The sequence below is a fragment of the Neoarius graeffei genome, chromosome 3, assembly GCF_027579695.1.
Source record: "Neoarius graeffei isolate fNeoGra1 chromosome 3, fNeoGra1.pri, whole genome shotgun sequence".
Taxonomy (NCBI): domain Eukaryota; kingdom Metazoa; phylum Chordata; class Actinopteri; order Siluriformes; family Ariidae; genus Neoarius; species Neoarius graeffei.
The window spans coordinates 43,369,266-43,392,341 of NC_083571.1; the positions used below are offsets into that span (position 1 = coordinate 43,369,266).

The 23,076-nt window shown below is 42.6% G+C and overlaps 1 protein-coding gene across 1 annotated transcript in view; it reads left to right on the plus strand.

Moving 5' to 3' along the window:
* The window catches only part of eys (eyes shut homolog), an 877,903-nt gene that overhangs the window by 476,841 nt on the left and 377,986 nt on the right, over positions 1 to 23,076 (plus strand). Inside the window, 2 exon segments of the mRNA XM_060915649.1 lie at positions 18,509 to 18,605; positions 19,441 to 19,548. Of these exon segments, the coding sequence (XP_060771632.1) occupies positions 18,509 to 18,605; positions 19,441 to 19,548 (205 nt within the window).

Below are 23,076 nucleotides of genomic sequence, written 5' to 3' on the forward strand. Positions count from 1 at the left end.
AAAGGGCAGCCCTGCTGGAGTCCAACATGCACTGGGAACAGGTCTGACTTACTGCCAGCAATGCGAACCAGACTCCTGCTCCATTCGTACAGGGACTGGACAGCCCTTAGCAAAGAGCCCCGAACCCCATACTCCCAAAGCACCCCCCACAGAATACCATGGGGGACACGGTCGAATGCCTTCTCCAGATCCACAAAGCACATGTGGACTGGTTGGGCAAACTCCCATGAACCCTCGAGCACCCTATGAAGGGTATAGAGCTGGTCCAGTGTTCCACGACCAGGACGAAAACCGCATTGTTCCTCCTGGATCCGAGGTTCGACTATTGGTCGAATTCTCCTCTCCAGTACCCTGGAGTAAACCTTCCCTGGGAGGCTGAGAAGTGTGATTCCCCTATAATTGGAGCACACTGTCTGGTCCCCTTTCTTAAAAAGAGGGACCACCACCCCAGTCTGCCACTCCAGAGGCACTGTCCCCGACCGCCACGCGATGTTGCAGAGGCGTGTCAACCAAGACAGCCCCACAACATCCAGAGACTTGAGATACTCAGGGCGGATCTCATCCACCCCTGGTGCCTTGCCACCGAGGAGCTTGCAAACCACCTCAGTGACTTCGGCTTGGGTAATGGACGAGTCCACCTCTGAGTCATCAGCCTCAGTCTCCTCAGTGGAAGACATGATAGTGGGATTGAGGAGATCCTCAAAGTATTCCTTCCACCGCCCAACAATGTCCCCAGTTGAGGTCAACAGCTCCCCACCCGCACTGTAAACAGTGTTGGCAGAGTACTGCTTCCCCCTCCTGAGGCGCCGGATGGTTTGCCAGAATTTCTTCAAGGCCGACCGATAGTCCTTCTCCATGGCCTCCCTGAACTCCTCCCAGTTCTGAGTTTTTGCCTCCGCAACTGCCCGAGCTGCAGCACGCCTGGCCTGCCGATACCCGTCAGCTGCCTCAGGAGTCCCGGAGGTCAACATGGCCTGATAGTACTCCTTCTTAAGCTTGATGGCATCCCTTACTTCCGGTGTCCACCACCGGGTTCGGGGATTGCCACCACGACAGGCACCGGAGACCTTGCAGCCACAGCTCCGAACAGCTGCATCCACAATGGAGGTAGAGAACATGGTCCACTCAGACTCAATGTCCCCCGCCTCCCTCAGAAGCTGGGAAAAGCTCTCCCAGAGGTGGGGGTTAAAGACCTCCCCAACAGAGTGCTCGGCCAGACGTTCCCAGCAGACCCTCACCATATGTTTGGGCCTGCCAGGTCTGTCCAGCTTCCTCCTCCACCAGCGGATCCAACTCACCACCAGGTGGTGATCAGTTGACAGCTCAGCCCCTCTCTTCACCCGAGTGTCCAAGACATAGGGCCGGAGATCAGATGAAACGACTACAAAGTCAATCATTGACCTCCGACCTAAGGTGTCCTGGTGCCACGTGCACTTATGGACACCCCTATGCTCAAACATGGTGTTCGTTATGGACAAACCGTGACTAGCACAGAAGTCCAATAACAAAACACCACTCGGGTTCAGATCGGGGAGGCCGTTCCTCCCAACCACGCCCCTCCAGGTGTCACTGTTGTCACCCACATGAGCATTGAAGTCCCCCAGTAGCACAATGGAGTCCCCAGTCTGAGCACCCCTCAGTACCTCTCCCAGGGACTCCAAGAAGGCCGGATACTCTATACTGCTATTTGGCCCATACACTCAAAAAAAACCAACATTGGATTTACTTAACCGAGTTATGGCAACCAGTCCCATGAAACTGTGTTTATTTAGATGTATTGAATACAGTTATGTTGAGTTATTCAAAACATAACTGTATTCAATACATCTAAATTAACACAGTTTCGTGGGACCAGTTGCCATAACTCGGTTAAGTAAATCCAATGTTTTATTTTTTTGAGTGTAGGCACAAACAACAGCAAGAGCCCTCTCCCCAATCCGAAGGCGCAGAGAGGCGACCCTCTCATTCACTGGGGTAAACTCCAACACATGGCAGCTGAGCTGGGGAGCTATAAGCAAGCCCACACCAGCCCACCACCACTCACCACAGGCAACTCCAGAGAAGTGGAGAGTCCAGCCCCTCTCGAGGAGCTGGGTTCCAGAGCCCAAGCTGTGTGTGGAGGTGAGCCTGACTATCTCTAGCCGGTACCTCTCAACCTCCCGCACAAGCTCAGGCTCTTTCCCCCCCAGCGAAGTGACATTCCATGTCCCAACAGCCAGCCGCTGTGTCCGGGGATCAGGTCGTCGAGGCCCCTGCCTTCGACTGCCACCCAATCCACACTGCACCAATCCCCTACTGCTACCTCTGTGGGTGGTGAACCCACAGGAGGTCAGGCCCATGTCACCTCTTCGGGCTGAGCCCGGCCGGGCCCCATGGGCAAAGGCCCGGCCACCAAGCGCTCGCATATGAGCCCCAACCCCGGGCCTGGCTCCAGGGTGGGGCCCCGGCTGGGTCATACCGGGCGACGTCACGGTCCTTGATTTTTTTCTCCATAGGGGTTTTGGTGAACTGCTCTTGGTCTGGCCTGTCACCTAGGACCTGTCTGCCTTGGAAAACCCTGACAGGGGCATAATGCCCCCGACAACATAGCTCCTAGGATCATTCAAGCACACAAACCCCTCCACCACAATAAGGTGGCAGTTCTAGGAGGGGCACATGAACTGCTCGCTTCAGGTCCTTCCACAATATTTCCATTGGATTGAGGTCAGAACTTTGACTTGGCCATTCCAAAACATTAATTATATCCTTCTTTAACCATTCTTTGGTGGAACAACTTGTGTGCTTAGGGTCATTGTCTTGCTGCATGACCCACCTTCTCTTGAAATTCAGTTCATGGGCAGATGGTTTGTCTACATGATCTTTAGCAAACTGCAGACGAGCAGCAATGTTCTTTTTGGAGAGCAGTGGCTTTTTCCTTGCAACTCTGCCATGCACACCATTGTTGTTCAGTGTTCTCCTCATGGTGGACTCATGAACATTAACATTAGCCAATGTGAGAGAGGTCTTCAGTTGCTTAGAAGTTACCCTGGGGTCCTTTGTGACCTCGCTGACTATTACATGCGTTGCTCTTAGAGTGATCTTTGTTGATCAACCACTCCTGGGAAGGGTAACAATGGTCTTGAATGTCCTCCATTTGTATACAATCTATCGGACTGTGGATTGGTGGAGTCCAAACTCTTTTTAGAGATGGTTTTGTAACCTTTTACAGCCTGATGAGCATCAACAACACTTTTTCTGAGGTCCTCAGAAATCTCCTTTGTTTGTGCTATGATACACTTCCACAAACATGTGTTGTGAAGATCAGACTTTGATAGATCCCTGTTCTTTAAATAAAACAAGGTGCCCACTCACACCTGATTGTTATCCCATTGACTGAAAACACCTGACTCTAATTTCACCTTCAAATTAACTGCTAATCCTAGAGGTTCACATACTTTTGCCACTCACAGATATGTAATATTGGATCATTTTCTGCAATAAATAAATGACCAAGTATAATTTTTTGTCTCATTTGTTTAACTGGATTCTCTTTATCTACTTCTAGGACTTGTGTGAAAATCTGATGATGTTTTAGGTCATATTTATTCAGAAATATAGAAAATTCTAAAAGGTTCACAAACTTTCAAGCACCACTGTGTGTGTGTGTGTGTGTGTGTGTGTGTGTGTGTGTGTGTGTGTGTGTGTAGACGCTCTTATCCAAAGCAACGTAAAACAAGTGCAAAAGTCAGGTACAAGAAGTGCTGAACTTCTAAACAAGAACTTGTTAGCACTTACATTCAATCTACAAACCAGCTTCTTCTGAATTCTTAACTTTTTATGTTCTCCAGAATAATGTCATACCAAAAAGTGTTTCAGTTTCGTGGCTTAGTTTTATTTTCATGTTGATAGACATGTGCGTTACATATGCTTGTATTTTGTAGATGAATGGTTGTAATATATATTCCCTAGCCCTGCTTAGTGAGCACACCATTCCGCACATTTTCTTCTGGCCATTTCATGCATCCTGTACTTGTATTGTATCCTGATAGGATTTTAATCCCATACATTCACACTTGTAGCCAGATACATCTGTAGTTAGCTAGACCCAAATCCATTTGCTGTATTACATGTTATGTGAAATTGGCTCATTACATTAAAAATTATGAAATGTGATTTTTTTTCTGTTATTTAATTTTTTTTTTTTTTAAGGCACCAGTTATCAGTTTTGTTGGTTTAGCTTTGCTCTCAAGAGTGGCCAAAAAGAATGGAAATGATCTAGACCACCTGGGATCTTTCCATTGGGAAGTACAATATTTGAAGTCCCAATTTCAGAGAACACTATATCGGATGCTACAGTGCATAGCACCCTGTTGAAGCAAGGCGACTCTTTACAGAGCTGGAGGATCCCTTGTCCCTGTTTTTGCATTCATCTCTGAGGTCAGGGAGACTTTGATTCTCATCATCGCACAATTGGGCTTAGAGGCTGTATTTGAGAGATGGGAGTTGCTGAATGTGCTCCTGTGTTCTCATTCTCTGCTGTGCTTGTATTATGGCTCCATGGTGCTGCAACACAATGTCATCCAATGTGTTCACCAAACAAAGCTATTTATTGCAAGCAACATGAAATCCATCTTCTAAAATGCTTCACCTGGTTCTAGGAATGAAATGAGATTTTCCAAACTTGCTGACAATTATTTTGAATCCCCTCTCATTCCTTTTCTTTGTATAGAAGATTGTGTGTATAGAAGCTTCCAGTCAAAATCCTGAGCGATATTGCTGCATACTGGTTACATACATAGTGGAATTGATATTTTTTCTTCCATTAATTTTCCATTTTTCTGTTTCTTGCTGTCCACAATCATTGCAACAAGTGTATGCCATATTTCATGCTTTAAAAATGTTTTGTTATTGTTGTTAATTTGTCTCCACTTATAGAGACATATTCAGGTCATTCAAGATTAATTGATGTATTGAGGATGCAGTTAACCATTTTATCCAATCCACTGATACCAAGATGACGTGTTATATTGCAATATGTGCATCATCAACCAATGTATAGAAAAGCTTACATCTTATATATGCTTATCGATAAAACAGTTGTCTTTTTCCCCTTTATTTTCACTAGTTTATGAAACGCACACTTGACTTGACACACAATGAAAAATATACTGTAACAACAGTGAGCGAGAGAAAGCCTTGTGGGATTCTCCAAACAGAGAAAGTGAATCTAACAAGAGACTGTGATTATTATCCCTGTAATGAAATGTACTTAATAGATTTCTGCTTGCTACTCATCAACTCATGACTCACAGTTTTTGGTTTTTGGTTTGTTTTTTCCTTTGCCTTGCATGTGGCTTTTATGAATAGTTTGGGAAGATGTAGTTGTCATGCTACAGCTGTTTCCTTGCTGTTTTGTTTTGAGTATAAATATAAAGACCTTAAGAACATGACTACATTTTTTTCTATCATATACAGCCATGCTTTATACCACATCCTACAATATTTCGTTCTTCTATTTTTTTTTTGTCAGTATAAATTTACCTTCTTTTCTGTTGTCAGTCAGATTAATGATTACAGGCCAAGGATAATGACCAGCAAGGTTTCTTAAGGGCTGCATGCATAAATCTTGGTTATTTTTAAAAGATTGTTCATAATAGGAATGACTGAAGTTCACCTTGATAAATTCATCAGCCAGGGTAATGACCCTTTCAGAATAAGTTCTAAAGAATATGCCTCCATCCATGATCAAACTCGTGCTGATCTCAGTCCACTATACCATGTGCGGTTATTTAAAAACATCAATTCCAGTGACTTTTGGGTGTGAATGTTACAAAAAAAAAAAGAAAAAAGTATCAAATGTACAAACAATAATTTAGGGTTTTTTGTTTGTTTGCTTTTTTTGAGAAATGGATGAGCAAGAGTGATGGTTTTACTTTATGTACACTCAAACTATATGTGAACAGAAACCTGCTTAGCATTTGTTGACATTTAGGAGCAAGAGTCAAATGTTTCTGCATGTAATCTGACAGGATTTATTTCAGACAGAGATCTAATTACAAACAGAATAAACCTTTACAGAACCTTTTTTTTGTTGTTGTTAATGTCTCATTTAATACCCAAGATCTGTCAGGTTTGTTTGTTTTTTTTCATGATTTTAAATTAGCTTTGTAAAAGTGAGTTTTGTACTGCGTAACAAACATTCGTTTATGTGTTCTGTATTGAGACAGTGTCATGTACGAGGTAGGAGGTGGATGTAAAGCCTCACTCACAACCTGCCATACAGGCTGCTACAGGCGGTCTACGGTAAAAAAAATTGGCAAAACCGTGCTTGAGACTTGCGCAACACTTGCATGTGTTCAGCGCCGTAGAAGGTTGCAGACTGCCCGTGGAGACTTTTGGTCCTGCACATGCAAATTCTACGGGTCTTGCGACAAATTAAGAATGCACACACTACATATGGGACCCGTATTCCTTTTGTACACCTGAACCAAGTCAGCAGCGTGGCTAGGAGGGGCGTTTTGTGATGACAGTAAGACGCATGAATACCGCACGGTCATTGTATGAGTGATGTGCCTCAGAAATACCACACAAGTATTCCACACTTGCTATTTGTGCGGCGTGCAAGACAGAAGTACATCTCACTTTCTACCCCTATGTGTGGCGTGCTCACAGCGCACGCGACCTGCACACAGCACATGCAACACAAGGGGCAAGACTGTAGGTATATATATTGGGGAGGAACCAAGGAACCGATCGTGTTGTGTATAGCATTGTAAAAGGAAGAAGACCGCCTCATTTGCTGTTTTTATTTGAGTATATGTTTAATTTACCATGCAAATGTCAAGTAATAAAACATGAGTATAAAGGAATAACACATTTTATTACATTGTAAAAAAACCCAACTAAATAGCCCAACAGTTTGAGCACTGAAACACACTTTGACTCCGAGCTGCTGTCCTGCTCCTACTCCTGCTGAGTGGTGGGACGGGGTGTCGGGATGTCCTCATCACTGAGCATGGCACAATGGCCTGACACCGATGATGGGATTGCAATGTCCTCACTTCTGGGCATCGTTAACTGAAACATACATGAAAATCAGCATATATAATATTAATTACATAAGCATATAGATACTGAAATGAATGTTTAAAGCATGTGTATTTACCTGTGACAATCCCTCTGGCAGGGTGCTGTGCCTTCTGCCGGTTTGAAGGCATACTTCTCCGTCTGTGCAGGTCTTGCCGGTGCTGCTACCATCATCATCAAATTCTTCCTCCTCCTCCTCCTCTGCTGTTTCAGGCTGGGTTACTTCACTTTTGCTTGCTTCTTCTTGGGTCCCATTTTCTAAACTTTAAACTGAAAATTTTTTAATTTTTCCCACAAAATATCCAATGTTCTTCAGTTGAAAGACAGATGCAGAATGCTGCAGACACACTGGCTTGCACTCCTGGCATGCATCACACGCAAGTTATGCGTGATTGTAACGTGCTAATCACATGCATCACACATGCTTCACAAGTGCAGCCCATACTCAGAGTGCAGGAAACTGGTAAAATGCAAGTCACACACACTCCACACTCACTGAACACGCACTGATCACATGCGTCAGATATACGCTTTCCACAGGCTAACAGCACAATTTTTCCCACACCTTGAGGAAGTCAGGTGTGCAACCTGTACTTGACAAGTACTTTGCCCATACTCACCCAAACTTTTCCCCAGGTTCACCGCGACCCTGTGGCACGGCTGTGAGCTACCAAACCCTTCAACCCGTGCGTGTCCAAAACACTTACGGCGGATTGTGAGTGAAGCTTAACTGCAGAGTTACCGGTATATTTAATGATAAAGTGCAAACAAACACATACAGGCAAACAATCAAAATTGGCAGGCAAACTCAGAAATGTTAAGACAAGCAAAAAGGTTGGGTGAGGTGCAAACAGGATATCACAGGCAGCAAGAAAACAGGAATGAGGGACAGGCACAGAAATCAGGAAACCAGGAAATCACACATGGGTCATATAAAGGCTCACTCACAACCTGCCATACGTGCTACTATGGGTGGTCTACGGTAAAAAATTTGGCAAAACCGTGCTTGAGACTTTTGCGACACTTGCGCGTGTTTAGTGCCATAGAAGGTCGCAGACTGGCCGTGGAGACTTTTGGTCCTGCACATGCAAATTCTACGGGTCTTGTGAAAAATCGAGAATGCATACACTACGTACGGGACCCATACTCCTTTTGTATGCCTGAACAAAGTCAGCAGCATGGCTAGTAGGGGCTTTTTGCAATTACAGTAAGACACACGAGTGACGCACAGTCATTGTATGAGTAACGTGCCTCAGAAGTACTACACAAGTACTCCACACTTGCTATTTGTGCAGCCCCCAAGACAGAAGTACATCTCACTTTCTACCCCTATGTGTGGTGTGCACGCAGCGCATGCGACCCGCATGCGACATAAGGGGCCTGACTCTGGGTATATATATTGGGGGAGGAACCAAGGAACCAATCATGTAGCATTGTAGAAGGGAAGAAGACCACCTCATTTGCTGTTTTTATTTGAGTATATGTTAATTTACCATGCAAATGTCATATAATAAAACATGAGTATAAGGGAATAACACATTTTATTACATTGTAAAAAAAAAAAAAATCCCAACTAAATAGCCCAACAGTTTGAGCACTGAAACACACTTTGACTCTGACTCCAAGCTACTGTCCTGCTCCTACTCCTGCTGAGTAGTGGGAGTGGGTGTCGGGATGTCCTTGTCCTTATCACTGAGCATGGCACAATGGCCTGACAGTGATGATGGGATTGCACTGTCCTCACTTCTGGGCATTGTTAGCTGAAACATACATGAAAATCAGCATATATAATATTAATTACATAAGCATATAGATACCAAAATGAATGTTTAAAGCAAGTGTATTATATTGCAAGAGGTTTAATTAGTATTTACCTGTGAAAATATCTCTGGCGGGGTGCTGTACCTTCTGCCAGCTTGAAGGCATACTTCTCCCTGTCTGTACAGGGCTTGCCGGTGCTGCTACCATCATCATCAAATTCTTCCTCATCCTCCCCCCCGCTGTTTCAGGCTGGGTTACTTCACTTTTGCTCACTTCTTCTTGGGTCCCATTTTCTAAACTTTCAACTGAACATTTTCAAATTTTTCCCATCCAATGTTCTTCAGTCAAAAGACAGATGCAGAATGCTGCAGACATGCTTTTATTCCCACTCCTGGCTTGCGTCACACACAAGTTATGAGTGATTGTCATGTGCTAATCATGTGCGTCACACATGCTTCACAAGTGCGGCCCATACTTCTAGCGCAGGAAACTGGCAAAATGCAAGTCACATGCACTCCACACTCACTGAACATGCACTGATCATGTGCATCAGACATACGCTTTCCACAGGCTAACAGCACAATTTTTCCTATACCTCGAGGAAGTCAGGTGTTCAACCTGTACTTGACAAGTACTTTGCCCATACTCCTCCCCCAAACTTTCCCCCGGGTTCACCGTGACCCTGTGGCACAGCTGCGAGCTACCAAACCCTGCAACCTGTGCGTGTCCAAAACACTTATGGCAGGTTGTGAGTGTGGCATAAGGCTCAGTAATGTGTACTGACATAGCGTATAGTTCACACTGTGGGTGCATCTAAGCAGTCCTTATATAGGAGCACACATTGCTACTCAATCAAGTGCAGGTGTGCGACATTAACAGCACGCGTGCGAGAGGTTGCTTGACACGTGTGTAGTCTGGAATGTGCCAGAGAGTTCTTCAGGTGAGCATGCCAAAGCACGCTGGACTGACAGAACACCCCCCCCCCCAAGAGCTCCCTCCGGGAGTGAAAATCCATTTTTCTTGGCTCCGGTGAGGGCTCTGGCTCAGGCTCAGGACAAGACTTGGACTCCTGACTTGAACTGGTCTCCGGCTCTGGAGATGACTCGGGCTTGAGCTCTGGAGATGACTCTGGCTCTGGACTGGACTTGGGTTCGAGCTTAGGAGATGACTCAGGCTTGAGCTCTGGAGATGACTCGAGCTCTGGGCTGGACTCGGGCTCCAGCTCAGGAGAAGACTCAGGCTTGAGCTCTGGATCTGGCTCGGAATCAGGGCTGGTAGTGTGCTCAAGCTCTGGGCTGGACTCGAGCTCTGGAGATGACTCTGATTCTGGACTGGACTTGGACTCAAGCTGAAGCTGTGGAGATGACTTGAACTCTGGATTGGACACAGCCTCTGGAAATTACTTGGGCTCTGGGCAGGAAGCATGCTCAGACTCTAGACTTGACTTGGACCCTGGAATTGACTAGATCCAGGACTGGACTCGGACTCTGGACTGGACTCAGACTCGAGCTCAGGAGATGACTTGGGCTCTGTAGAGGACTCGAGCTCTGGACTGGACTGTAGTTCAGACTCTGGACTTGACTCTAGTTCAAACACTGGACTTGACTTGGACTCTTGACTGGACTCTGGCATTGGCTCGAGCTCTGTCAGCACATAGCTTTGGTTCTGGTTAGGACCTGGTGGCGGGACGATGATGCCTTCATTATCAGCTGAGGCAGCTCCATCATCCTGGGACACTGGTTCTGGAACAGGCTCAGGTACTGGCATCAGCTCAGACTCTGGTGCTAGCACTGGTTCTGGAGCAGACACTGGCACTGACTCTGACTCTTGCACTGGTTCAGGAGCTGGCGCTGGCTCTGACACTGACATTGGCTCTGGCACTGGATTTGGCTCTGGCACCAACTCTAGCACTGGAGCTGGCTCTGACACTGGAAATGACTCAGACTCTGGCACTGGTTCTGGTTCAGGTGCTTGTTCTGGTTCAGGCACTGATTCTGATGCAGGCTTTGGTTCAGATATTGGTGCAGGTGCTGGCTCTGATGCAGGCTCTGGTTCAGGCATTGGTTCAGGTGCTGGCTCTGATGCAGGCTGAGAAACCAGCTCTGGAACGACAGCCTCTAGCACTACGTTCACACTGCAAGGCTTAATGCTCAATTCCGATTTTTTTGTGAAATCCGATTTTTTTGTGAGGTCATTCACATTAACAAATATATACGACTTGTATGTGATCCTCAGTATGAACGAAAAGCGACCTAAAAGTGTTCCGCATGCGCATTGCAGAATACGACGATGTCACACGCAGTGAGCATGGCCAGTGTTTATGGAAGTAACCTAAAGTTTCCTGTGTATGACAGTAGCCAGCATGGAGTACCTGGCGATGATGCAGTTGTTGTTGCGACGGAGCCAGAACATGCACAATAGCCTGATGTTAAGGAGGAGGTTGAGAAGGAAGAGGGCAAGGGTTTTGGCTCAGGCGTTCTGCAGGGTAGTGACTGCAACCTCCGTTCAAAGGAACGTGTGGGTGCGGAGTCGCATTGATGTCATGCGCCATGTTGTTGTAACTTTTTTTGAGAGACCCGCCGCCTACTTCAGCGCAGAATAGTGACGTTTGTGGCTTGTTGATGACGTGTAAGTCGGATGAATGCAACCTGGCGGTTCAGACTGAAGTCGCATATGAAAAGATCGGATAGGAATCCGAATTAGGACCACATATCCAAACGGCCTGGGTCGGATTTGAAAAAATCGGATCTGTGTCGTTCATATTGTCAATAAAAGATCGGATACAGGTCACATATGGGCGAAAAAATCGGATTTGAGTCACTTCAGCCTGCAGTGTGAACGTAGTGTAGGAAGGGCTCTGGAGCAACAGTCTCCTCTGCTGTCTCTGCAAAGGCCACTGAAGGGAGCTCTGGAGCAACAGCCTCCTCCACTGTGTCAGCCTCAGGCGTGATAGCCCCCTCCCAAAAAATTTCATGCTAATCCTCCTTTTCCAAAGATTCATAGAAGGACAAAAAAGGTCTGTGAGTTCCGGAGGCATGGGTGCTCTACTCTGATCAGATAATCCACCCATTGGCATGCTTGTCCAGAAATAAACATGAGGATAAAGCTTACCCAGATGGGTTCTGGTGGCTTGGGCTCTTGGAGGTCCTCATAGAAAAAGTCATACTGTAAACTGAATCCCCTAGGATGATATATTCCATAGTAGGGTGCTAGGGGACTCCAATCAAAACTCAGCTGGAAATACAAGGCAAGGGGCTGAGACAGAGAATCCCGGAAGTGACATTAAGTCGCGTGCTGAAATAACTTTGCTACATCCATGGTTTGGCGAAGTATTCTGTCAGGTACAAGGTAGGAGGCGGTTGTAAGTGCAGAGTAATATTTAATGATAAAGTGCAAACACACACAGGCAATCAATCTAAATCGGCAGGCAAACTCAGAAATGTTAAGACAAGTAAAAAGGTCGGGGCGAGGCGCAAACAGGATATCACAGGCAGCAATAAAACAGGAATGAGGGACAGGCACAGAAATCAGGAAACCAGGCATGGGTAATATAAGGCTCAGTAATACGTACTAACGTAGCATATACTTCGCACTATGCATGCGCCTAAGCAGTCCTTATATAGGAGCACATATTGCTCCTCAATCAGGTGCAGGTACATGTCGTTAACAGCGTGCGTGCGAGAGGTCACTCAACGCATGTGCAGTCTAGAATGCACCAGAGAGTTCTTCAGGTGAGTGTGCCAAAGCGTGCAGGACTGACAGGCAGTGAATTAATGGCATAACATGAGAGTTGCAATCATTTTAACTTTTTGATTATTTTCGTAATTATTATACAGTAAATGGTATTGTTATATAATAATCACTGTGTCTGCATATTGAAGAAACAGGGATTATTGACCAATACCACTTACAATATGAGAAAAGAATATGAGAACACTAATGAGTTGTGAGTAATTTTACTACTTAAATTATATTACCATTCGTGAATGATTGTTGTAATGCAGTGGTGGCTGGTCATGATAAATTTGAGAACTAGAATCTAATATCCATCACTATGAAGAAGAAGCTTTTATTTGTCACACGTACACTCAAGCACAGATTTAAACACACAGTGAAATTCCTTCTCTGCATTTAACACATCTGAAGCTGTGAAAACACACGTGCATACACAAGTGAGCAATGAGCAAACACACACAAACCCAGAGTAGTGGGCAGCTATGCTATTGTGCCCAGGGAGCAGTTGAGGGTTAGGTGCCTTGCTCAAGGGCACTTCAGCCCAACCTCAGGCCATGGCTGCCCCATGTTAACCACATCTTTGAGCTGTTGAGTAGTTTAACAAAGAAACTCTTGAGATTGAGCAGTGCAAATAGTATCACTTTTTGTCAGTGGTAACCGTGGTAAACAAAAAAGTTGTAATTTTTTTTGTTCAAATAAAAAACACATTAAAGTTACCATTCTGTTGTCTGCCATTGCATAATTTATACTTTGACTAGATAATGTGTGCTTAGTCTCTAGTTTTAGGTATTTTGTGAGGGAAATATTAATGCTAGAGTAAATAATCCAGCTTGTTCACTTCCATTACACCTACCACTGTATTTCACATGCAGTCAGCAATGTGAGCTGAAAAATGGCCTAAATGGAGATCTAATAAGCATTTCACTCTGTGTAATCACCTGACATGACTGTTAATGATGAATCTACAGTCTGGGCTAGAAAGAAATCAGCACCAGCCTTGCTTTTTCATACTATTCTGTGTATTTTACACATGATCCATTATGGGTGCATGTTCTTTCCACATTTGCAAGAGTTTATTCTGTTCTCTAGATTTACCACATGATAAATTAGTCTGAACGGCGTGTATGTATGGTACCATGCAATGCATTAGTGTCCCATCCAAGGTGTATTCCCATCTTTGTGGATAGGCTCAGAATCCACTACAACCCTGACCAGGGTATGTAGTAAAGATGAATGAATGGCCAGATTTGTTTTGTCACAATTACCAACTTCCCTGCAATATTTTAATGAGGTTTTTTTCCCCCTTATTTTTCCCAAATTATTCTCTTGTTGCAGGGATTACTCACATGTGTCTGTAGTGAGCAGTGTGTAGCCACTACCACTGCACTCAAATGCATAATCGAAAAAGTGGTAAAGCAAATTGAGGCCAAATAACAAAATTATCTATTATCACAAATGAGCCATCAGCAGCCATTTTCTATAGCTGTTTCAGGGTTTTTGACATTTGCAGTATACATATCATCTGGAACAGTTTGCTGTACAATTTTTGGGTTTCATACTTTTTTCAGAGTGAGAGCCTGATATTCTGATGCACAGTGGACAAGACCCAAGTGCAAGTCCTTGCATTTTTAATATTACAGCCCAGAAAGAGGCTACAGAGGAAATGAAGCAAAGGGTCAGTCATTTCACAGTAACCCTGGAGAAGTGGGGAGTTAAAGATATTGCTCAAGGATTCAACAATGGCTGTTTGGCAGCTACAGGATTTGACCTCGCAACCTTCCAGTTGCTAACCCTGAAACGCTGGATTTCTACTTCCCTGGCAAGATGTATTATATGTCCTGGGCATAAACTGTGATTGATGCAGTAACATGGACTTGCTTTACAGGCCTCAGGTTTAATCAGACTGGTCTGTTCCTGTGGTAACATGGAAAACCCAGTTTTCACAGCAAGTTCAGGCTGAGCAGTGGTCAATTCTATTCAAAATTTCTATTCTATTCAAATGAGAAGCCTTTATTTGTCACATTTACATTACAGCACAGTGAAATTCTTTGCTTCACATACCCCAGCTTGTTTGGAAATTGGTGTCAGAACACAGGGTCAGCCATGATACAACAGAGAGGGTCAAGGGCCTAACAGTTACTGTACAGCTTGGCAATGCTGGGGCTAGAACCCCTGACTTTCAGATCAGTAATCTAGAGCTTTAACCATTTAGCCACCACTTCCCCAAAAACCAATGCCATGACCCAGATTCGAACCAGAGTTCCTGCAGCCATGACGCAGAGTAATAACCACTATATGATCATGGCACTCTACATTTTGGCTAAAGTTAATTAAAGTGGATTTTATTCATTACTTGAAAATGGTCTTCATTATAATATGTATGTGCAGATTTTAATCAAGTTTCAAATTGGATTAATTTAAATGGGCTGACCACAGAGTCACCAGGGATTAAATCTGTTTAAGATAAAGAATTGACTCACCAATTCTGCTGGAATCTTTGAAAGAGGACCTTCCTCCATTTTAGATTCATAAGTATTCGTGACCCAAATCAAACTTTTCAGCAGCAAAAAATTTTCATTTGTTCCCCACTGTACAAGAGGATATCTCACAATGCCAGTGGTGTGTAAGCAGGGTAGTCTGTTACTCAATCAGTTTGGGAGTCACTTTGTTGTGTGCACAAGATCAAGTCACTGCTCAGTAAAGCAAGGAATCAAAATTGATTAAGGCTGCTGGAGAAGCATGACAAACCCGGTTGTAAAAATAAATAAATAAATAAAAAACACAGGCTTGTTTGGAGAAAATAGTGATGATGGACAGCTGCTTGGATGCTGGGGAACTTGTGCATGTTTCTTTCTAATTTGTGCAAAAGCTGCAGCGAAACATTTATTTGTTTTTATAATTAAATTTCAAGTGATTTATTGAGAGTACTGTACATAAAAGGAAAATTACATTTCAATTATTTTATATAATCAGTGCATAATCACATGCAACATATCCAATCAGTTCAGAAAATAGAAGTTTCTTGTTTGAAGTTTTATTTGTGACAAGCTGCATTTTATTTTATGTATTTTTTGTCTCATAAATTTTGCGAGAGAGAGAGAGAGAGAGAGAGAGAGAGAACAAACAGCTATTGCTGCTATAATGTAAGTGATAACACAAATGTGTTTCTCGGATGTTCCACAACATTATATGTAAGTACGGTATAAACTGTTAAAAAAGCATAATGTGTCTTTCATAATAAATTCTCATCTCATCTCCTCTAGCCACTTTATCCTTCTACAGGGTCGCAGGCAAGCTGGAGCCTATCCCAGCTGACTACGGGCAAAAGGCAGGGTACACCCTGTACAAGTCACCAGGTCATCACAGGGCTGACACATAGACAACCATTCACACTCACGGTCAATTTAGAGTCACCAGTTAACCTAACCTGCATGTCTTTGGACTGTGGGGGAAACCGGAGCACCCGGAGGAAACCCACGTGGACAACATGCAAACTCTGCACAGAAAGGCCCTCGCCGGCCATGGGGCTTGAACCCAGGACCTTCTTGCTGTGAGGTGACAGCGCTAACCACTACACCACTGTGCCGCCCTTCATAATAAATTGAAAATTGTAATTGTTGGCAAATAGCTGTTGTATAAGAAGAATGAAACATTTAATATTTTTCTTATAACAGCATATCTTGAAGTGCTTTATTCCTTACATAATGAATGGTTTATTTATATTTGTAGGCATAGGCTTATAACTATTTTGTTCTCTTTTGTTCTTTAAAAACCACACACAAATACATAGAAATATTAATGAACAGAAGACACAGTTCACTGTGGAATATAACTCAGCAGCCTGGAATTTTATGCTAATCCGAGTGCCCACGGTGTTCACATTCATCACTGAACTTTCAGTAAAATGGTCCACCTTTTTTCCTTTTTGGTACCTCATTATCTGTGCCAGTATAGCATAATGTTAACCGTATAACTTTGTCAGATTTATCACACTTCCATGGTTTATCATCCCTCCCTTTATTAGATGTCATTCTGGGGATTTAGCAGTGTGCTACTGGCAATGTCTCGTTAATGGAGTCAGTCCTGCTCACTGTTTTTACAGAATGAGTAAACAAACAATAAAATGAACAGAACACTTGTACTATTGTAATATATAATGTTTTCCTCAAATTCTTTTGAGGAAAACAGTTCTTTTTCTTTTAGTCATCATTGCCTGTCAATTTACAAAGCTTCCTAGCTTATCTGGTTATATTTGTGCTGAATGCAAAATATATGGCTGTATTCATCTAATTGGTTAAATGTTTCATTTTACAAATGGCTGGCTTCTGCTAACGTCTACCAAAATCCCCATTTTGTCAAGGTGTTCTACGTTCATTTGATCTTTATTTTGACTTAATTAGCCAAGGGTGTCTGTTTATCCTAACCAACATGCATCATGCAACATGTGATTCATTTAGATATTATGTTATATCGATTTATTGTTGCTTTTAGATACTATTTGTTTTTAACTTTTTGCTGTTTGCTGACTCTCATATTTATTAATGACACTGTTGTTATTGGTGGTGGTAGTCTACATACACTATTTGAAGTAGTGGGGATGTTAACTATTGGGTCAATGGGGGGGGAAAACGGCAAGGCAGACTAAAGAAATTCAGACAGATGGTAAAGAAGGCAGCTGAATGTATTTTGTTAATCTGGAAATACATGTGAAACTAAATGAAGCCAATTTAACAGTTAACTGCACATTGTGTGAGACTATGCTGGGGCAGGTCATTTTTTATTTTCTTTTGCTTTACTCAAATGTTATTTGATACAGACTTTAAAATCATTTCCTATGAAGTGAGCAGGTATGCTAAGCACTTAAAAAAAATCTCACTCCTGCCTGCTCCTGAAGGAATTCCTCCCACAGTTATTTTATTGTCTTTTAAAGCTAAATCAAATCTGCACACTGTGGCATAGTGAATTCCATTGTGATCAGTGCTGTGCAATAGATCACACATTTGGAGCTGCTGGTTACATGCCATTATCCAATCCCACTCAACTAGTTTAGTACATGCCAACTGACAGAGGCAGATGCAGACTTTTTTTTTAAGATGTTACTGAGGCCCAGAGTTGTGTAATTATCAGCCTGAAGGAAAAGAAAATCCTAGATGCTGCTGTACACATGGCATCCTCCATTCAAGCAGGGCTTATTGAGCTATAAGGAGGGACTGTTGGTGGACATGAGCTTTCACTTTGCATACCCTCAGTTCTAGAATTTCAGCTTAGCTGCCAGTTTCGCCACACGAGTTTATTTTAAGAATTGATACATCCTTATGCACTATAATATTATACAGTTTATTATGGTTATTTTATTTTGTATTTTCTTTGTACTGGTTTATTTATTTTGTTTGTTAACAGTGTGGTTTGATGCTGTATTTGCTGTTGTTTATTAGCATTTAACTTCACTAATATAATAGCCTAAAAACAGTGATGATCTGAATCAGTTTTTGCTTTAACTGATGAAAAGATGACTAGTCAAATTGCTGACGGAGTACTACAAAAATGCTCCTGGTGGGAGCAGCAGCAGAAGTAGTAGCAGTAGTAGCAGTGGTTGTTGTATTAGCATTATTTATAAAATGTCTCGAAGGCTGTAGTGATGGCCAGCATTCCCTAGCTCCAGAACTAGGTGGATTCAAGCTGTGGTAGAGTTCTTTCTTTCACGTTCTCCAAAGCTCCATCGTGTGCTGTTCACCTGTGATATTTCTCCTTCCCCAACAGCAAAAGCACCAGAGAGCAGCCCAAGCCAAACCATCCCCTCCCCCCACATTCATCTCCTCCTGGAAGACCACAGATGCTTCAGCATGCTGTTTCCATTAGGAGAGCATTCTCCAAGGCCTTTTGTTAGCATTGATCCTACTGAAGTAGCCAGGCTCGATGATCCGTGACCATCTCATTTATCTTTCAGGGATTGAGGGAACTCACTGTGATATTGACACCAACGAGTGTGGCTCTAGCCCATGCCAAAACAACGGCCATTGTGTGGACATGGTCAACAATTACTAGTAAGGAGTGGATGCAATCACTTTCTTGTCTATATAGAAGATTCAATTCAAAATGGAGGGGGGAAATTAATATATTTTCCATTTTTCTTCTCCTTTTTTTTACTTTTGTCTTATGTCTATCAATTATTCATCCATTTTATTTAAATCTAGTGGTTAAAATGACATACATAAATGGCTTCCAGCTAGGCAGAGTGCAACAGGGCATAGACTTGAACTCTTAAGATATGAAAAGCACTGGCTTGTCACAGGGCAGTAAAAGGAACCGAGGGAGTATAGCCTCAGCTGAAATCCATTTATTTGTAGCCATTACAGGGTGAAAATAATGACCGTGTGGAGCAACTCCTCCTCTCCCTACGTCACTGACTGCAGGAATAGCATCACACAAAAGAATTCAGCTTCGGTGATATTGACCTATTGGCTTTGCACTGCTGTGCACTGCACAGAATTTATAAGAAGGTGCTGGATGTAGTGCACTGATGCCAGAATACACTGGAAATGCAAAAACATCCTAGTCCATACTTAGAAAAGAGGCCACCAAAGGACAATATATTACTGCATTTTAATTGTATACATTTTCACGCATCTGTCTGTTAGCCAGTTAATAGACCCACCCCCAACATAATGTCTATTTAAACTAGATCTTTTAAAGAATGTGAAAAATACCACACAGAATGGGTAATATCTAAATACCCATTCTTAATGCCAAACCAAAGAAAACACATTTTATAATTCTATAGTCTCAGTTTACCAGTGTGTGAGTTTACTAGCTGGTGTCTATTGCAGAAAATGAAAGTATCAATCAGTAAGTCAATAACATTATTCTCTTTTTTTGAAGCTGTAACTGTAAACCTGGATTCTCAGGTCAGCACTGTGAGGAAGACATCAACGAATGTGCGTCCAACCCATGCCAAAACCATGGCATCTGTCAAGACCTAGTGAACAGGTAAATACAAATATTATTCCTCCACTTTCAAGGAAAAATGTATATAAATATTTTTATCAATATGTGATCTTTGAGTTGTACAAAAAAAAATATTTCATGATTAAATGCTGAGTGGAAGTTTTGGGTATAAACAACATGATTTTTTTCTCCACTTTGGCTGATGATTTCCTACATTACCCACAGTGTTATTAGACTGTCTGCTGACTCACTACTGATTGTTATCCTTTTGGTATTGTTGAAATAAATTTGTCCTATTATAACTGCTAGGGGCGGCACGGTGGTGTAGTGGTTAGCACTGTCGCCTCACAGCAAGAAGGTCCGGGTTTGAGCCCTGTGGCCGGCGATGGCCTTTCTGTGCGCAGTTTGCATGTTCTCCTCATGTCCACATGGGTTTCCTCCGGGTGCTCCGGTTTCCCCCACAGTCCAAAGACCTGCATTAACTGGTGACTCTAAATTGACCATAGGTATGAACGTGAGTGTGAATGGTTGTCTGTGTTTATGTGTCAGCCCTGTGATGACCTGGCGACTTGTCCAGGGTGTATCCCGCCTTTCGCCCGTAGTCAGCTGGGATAGGCTCCAGCTTGCCTGCGACCCTGTAGAACAGAATAAAGCGGCTAGAGATAACGAGATGAGATGAGATAACTGCTAGAAATGTCCACCTGTGACATTAAGACCACCGCTAACTTCTCACAGTAATGATAAGAGTACAGATCAGACCAACAATTCAGCACCATAATTGCTTAGCACATCACAAATGTAGTGTGTTGCATAAGTATTCATCCCTTTTACCTTTGCCACATTTGCACTGTTATAACCTGGAACTGAAATGACTTAAATTTGATTATGTCCTGGATCTACACGAAATATCCCATAATATTGAAGTGGGGTGAGAAAATCAATATAGCTTACAAAACCTAGGGGAGGCCATCCACCAAAAAGTCAGTGACTAGTAAGGGGGGCATTAATCAGAGAAGCAACCAAGAGGCCAAGGGTAACTCTGGAAGAGTTGCAGAGCTCCATGCCTCATGAGAAGCTTTCCCCAATACAGCAGTAGCTCAGAACCCTCCAGGAAGCTGGATTTTATAGAACAGTGGTGAGAAAAGAAAGAAGAAAAAGAGGAAGAAAAAAGCTGTATTTGTTTGCCAAAAAAAGACTTGCAAATGTAATATACATTTACATTTATGGCATTTGGTACACTGTAAAAAAAATCTGTTGTTTTTACGGAAAAACACTGGCAGCTGTGGTTGCCAGAATAATCCTGTTAAAAATACAGTGAAATGTAAACAACATTACAGAATAACTTGTACATTTCACTGGGATTCCATGTACAATTAATGATAACTAAATGTAAATTTTACAGGTATTCAATGTACAATAATCAATACATAACTGTTAATTTTATGGATATTCATTGTACAATAAACAATGATTCAAAATGGTTACAAGCAATGATCTACTAGACAGATATTTTTTTGGGGGGGCTTTTTTCACCTTTATTGGATAGGACAGTGTAGAGACAGGAAACGAGCTGGAGAGAGATTGGGAAATTACCTTGGGTCGGAATCGAACCCGGGTCCCCGGATTCATGGTATGGCGCCTTAGTCGACTGAGCCATGACAGTGGCCGTTTTTTTTTTAACAGGGCAATGATGTAATTTTAACTATCACATTCTGTTTTAGTATTACAGTTTGTCTGTGTTTAAACTACAACAATTTGTAAATTCTACAAAAAATATGATGAATTCAACATGTTCTTACTGTTAAATTAACAGTGGTATTTGGTTAGGAGTTTTACAGTATATTGATGTAAATTACACACTGCTTCATTGTTTTTGTATTTACAGTTTTTTTTTTATGTCATGATTTTACATAAATTCACTGTTAATTCTACTGACATTTTTTACAGTGTAGGTGCCCTTATCCAGAGTGGCTTACAGAAGTGCTTTGAAATCTTTATCAAATAATATATCCTCATACTGGTTCATTAGGCCAAGGACTAAGGGTCTAAAAACTGTTGGAGAGATTAGTATAGTATTAACAACAACACACAAGAGACATGGATTTCTTTGAAATAGCAAAGTGCTAATTTAAGTACTTTGTAATTGCACTCAAAGGCAGCTATGCCAAGTACAACCGAATGCTGCTCATTTCAAAAGGAACACCATTACCACAGTGAATCATGGTGGTGGTAGCATTGTTGAATGTTAAACACACACACACAAAGCAACATCATCAGAGATTTTTCCAAAAGTTCAATTTCTCAGGAAAGGGTCATGACCATATGACCAATCAAGTACCAGCTTGTAACTAGTTGGTGTAGTGGTTAGTGTGTCTGCCGCCTGACCAGGAGATTGTGAGTTCTACTCCCGGTCGGGTCATACCAAAGACTATCATAAAAATGGTACCTACTGCCATCTGGTGAGGCATGCTGCAATGTAGTAGTGAGCAGGGAGTCAAATTCTCGTGGTTACCAGAGGATTAGCCCCCCACTATAACCCTAGCTATGTAATAGGCAAGAGGATGAGGGCTACTGAAATGGAGCTCAACACCACCTGATGTGGCATGGGAAGAGCTTTGATATGCCTTGCCCAAAAGGGTCTGCAGGACCTCTATGCACCTTCACAGTACCCTTTGGTGAATCCTGCATCAAAGCAGTGCTCAGTAGTGGTCTATTATTAAAATTAGAGTGACTTTCTTTAATCTAGCCTGTCATTAAGTAGCATGAGGATTGAGCTTATGGTAACAACCCAGTGGATTAAACCAAGCAGTAACAATTACCTAATTAATGTCTATAGCCTTTATATATACAACCTTGTATGGAGGTACGGGTATGGCATGCGATCAGCTGATCTCACTGACTGTATGACATTTGACAGTATGAACATGTACATTTCACCATTTGTCAGCCTCATCTGACAATGTGAATTATGCACTGAATCGATTGCAACCAATTATTTCTACTAGTGCATCTCAAAAAATTTTAATGTGAGAAAGTTCTGTTTTTTGTAATGTAATTCAGAAAGGTAAACTTTCATATATTCTATATTCATTACATGTAAAGTGAAATATTTCAAACCTTTTTTGTTTTAATTTTGATGATTATGGTTTATAGGTCATGAAAATCGGAAATCCAGGATCTCAAATTATTAGAATATTCCCAAAGATCAATCAAAAAAGGATTTCCAAACAGAAATATCCAATTTCTGGGGGGAGGAGTTTGTTTATACACTCAATACTTGTTTGGGGCTCTTTTACCATGAATTACTGCATCAGTGTGGCGTTGCATGGAGGCAATCAGCCTGTGGCACTGCTGAGGTGTTACTGAATCCCAGGTTGCTTTGATAGCAACCTTCACTATGTAGACAGATGATTCTCTATGGGGTTCAGGTCAGGCGAGTTGGCTCATCAATCAAGCACAGTAAGATCATGGTCAGCAAACCATTTGGTAGTAGTTTTGGCACTGTGGGCAGGTGCTGAGTCCTTCTGGAAAAGGAAATCTGCATTTCCATTAAGCTTGTCAGCAGATGAA